The sequence below is a fragment of the Eurypyga helias genome, unplaced genomic scaffold (genome assembly GCF_000690775.1).
Source record: "Eurypyga helias isolate BGI_N326 unplaced genomic scaffold, ASM69077v1 scaffold23476, whole genome shotgun sequence".
Taxonomy (NCBI): Eukaryota; Metazoa; Chordata; class Aves; order Eurypygiformes; family Eurypygidae; genus Eurypyga; species Eurypyga helias.
In genome coordinates, this window is record NW_010258908.1 from 5,752 (window position 1) to 7,885 (window position 2,134).

The following is a 2,134-nucleotide window of genomic DNA, read 5'->3' on the forward strand; positions in this document are numbered from 1 at the left end:
TCTATTCTTGAGTATCTAGGAGTCAGCTCTAGCTGTTAAACCGCTAAGCTGCGGGAGCTGGTAGGGAGGAGACCGGGGAGGGAAAAGTGCAGATTTTCCCCTAGGAATCGGCTTTCTTTGGAGATGCTCAACTGGAGGGACCTTTGCTTTGGGATGGGACAGCCACTCTCCTGTCCCCAAGGGCCCAGGGTCCCTCAGGTCCTATTCTTGAGTATCTAGGAGTCAGCTCTAGCTGTTAAACCGCTAAGCTGCGGGAGCTGGTAGGGAGGAGACCGGGGAGGGAAAAGTGCAGATTTTCCCCTAGGAATCGGCTTTCTTTGGAGATGCTCAACTGGAGGGACCTTTGCTTTGGGATGGGACAGCCACTCTCCTGTCCCCAAGGGCCCAGGGTCCCTCAGGTCCCGCTGGGGACGGAGCCAGAAGGCAGCCGGGGGCGGCCCTGGGCAGCTACCTCGGGGGACGACGATGTCGGCCAGCCGCATGGTGGGCTGGATGTACTGGTCGAAGGCGGGCTTGACAAACTTGTTGTACTGCTTGATGACACCCTCGATGTCACGGCCACGCTCGCTGATGTCCCTGCGCAGGCGACGCACCAAGCGGATGTCCGAGTCCGTGTCCACGAATATCTTCAGATCGAGGAGCTGGAATGCGAGGGGAGGGAACACGGCACTGGTTTAACAGAGCTCGGCTCTGCTCTTGGGCTGGACAGAGCTTCGCCTCTGCAACCCCTGACCTTGAACCTGGCTCCCAGGCTGGCAGGGCAGATGCCGCAGCGAGTCCCTGGCCCCTTGCTCCCTGAGATCTGTCCTGCTCCAAACCCTCCTCCTCTCCCCGGCATTCCCAGCACCTCGGTTGGATGTTCAGGGTGAGCAGGAGACAAGAGAAGCTCATACCCACGACACAGACCAACAGGCTTAACCCGGGAGTGGTGGCTCGTCGGAGGGGAGCCAAGCAGAGCAGGTCAGCTCATGACACTGCCCTCAAAGCGGGAGGCAAGGGCCAGGACACTCAGGAAAATCCGGAGGGATTTAGGCAGCTGTCCACTGGAGGTCATCGTTGCTCCAGGAAAGCGCAACCCAAACTTGGCAGGGAAGGAAACTTCCTAGACTGAGCTTGGCTGCATTTGTGCATGGCTCACTCCCTCCCACAGCATTTCTCACGTATCCAAATAATTCCCAAGGAGGCGTGGAATGCTGGATGAATCCAGCCTAGGGAAACCCGGCTTCATGCAGGAGAAGCATGGCAGACTGGGCTGCTGGCAGCGCACGCTGTGGCGTGCCAGTGGGCTACTTCCAGTCCTATTTCTGCACCGCCACGGCCAGCATCATCCCTCAGCTCCCAGTTCCTGGGAAGGAATTAAGGCTGAGATCAAGGCCTCTGCCGAAACGCTTCACCTCTGCCAGGGGCTCTTCCCCTGCCGCTGCAGGAGCCAAGGCCCTCTTCTCCTGCGTGGAGAAGAACCTGGAGAAGCTCACCTCTCTGCTGCTGAGCCTCAGGAGAAAGTGTGCTCCCACCACCTCCCCTCGGCTACGGGGTGGAGGGACGGCTCGTAGGGGCGATGCTGAGCAAGACAGGGTCCCACCCAGCGATTCACGGGAGCACAGGGCACCTGGGACCCTGTGCTGTGATACAAGGCTGCGGGGGAGGGGGCTGCAGCCTGTCAGGCTTCCCCAGAACTGATTCTGGACCCTTCCTCACCTTCAGGAGTTCCTTGTCTGAGAACGCCATGATGCCTTCAAAGATAATCACGTTGGCGCCATAGAGGGTTTTCTGTGGAGTCCAAACGGATGTGGTTAGACACGGAATGTGTGTGTGGAGTTGCCTCATCCCAGGGAATCGCTCTGGGACGTCACTGACTGTGACAACTCACTTGGAAAATGCGCCCTGAGCCAGGCAGGGAGCACGGGGAGACTGCAGGAGTTGGATGCAAAAGGCTGGAGGGGTCCAAGTGGCAGCCCCTCTCCTGCCTTTGCAGCCCCATTGCCCCCCCCACCCCCCTCAGCATCCCGTACCCATTCCTTCTTCCGGCTGTGGGTGGTGAAGTCGTAGATGGGGATCTTCACGCTCTTGCCTTGCTTCAGCTTCTTCAGGGTGGCGATGATGAGGTCAAAGTCGAAGGCATCGGGGTGGTCGA

At 59.2% G+C, this 2,134-nt stretch overlaps 1 protein-coding gene across 1 annotated transcript in view; it reads right to left on the reverse strand.

Annotated features, from left to right (window-relative positions):
* LOC104511784 (uridine-cytidine kinase-like 1) overlaps nucleotides 1-2,134 on the reverse strand; it is a 5,469-nt gene that overhangs the window by 1,605 nt on the left and 1,730 nt on the right. Inside the window, 3 exon segments of the mRNA XM_010154530.1 lie at nucleotides 452-641; nucleotides 1,699-1,770; nucleotides 2,013-2,134. The exon segment at nucleotides 2,013-2,134 is cut by the window's right edge and continues 20 nt beyond it. Coding sequence (XP_010152832.1) covers nucleotides 452-641; nucleotides 1,699-1,770; nucleotides 2,013-2,134 — 384 coding nt within the window.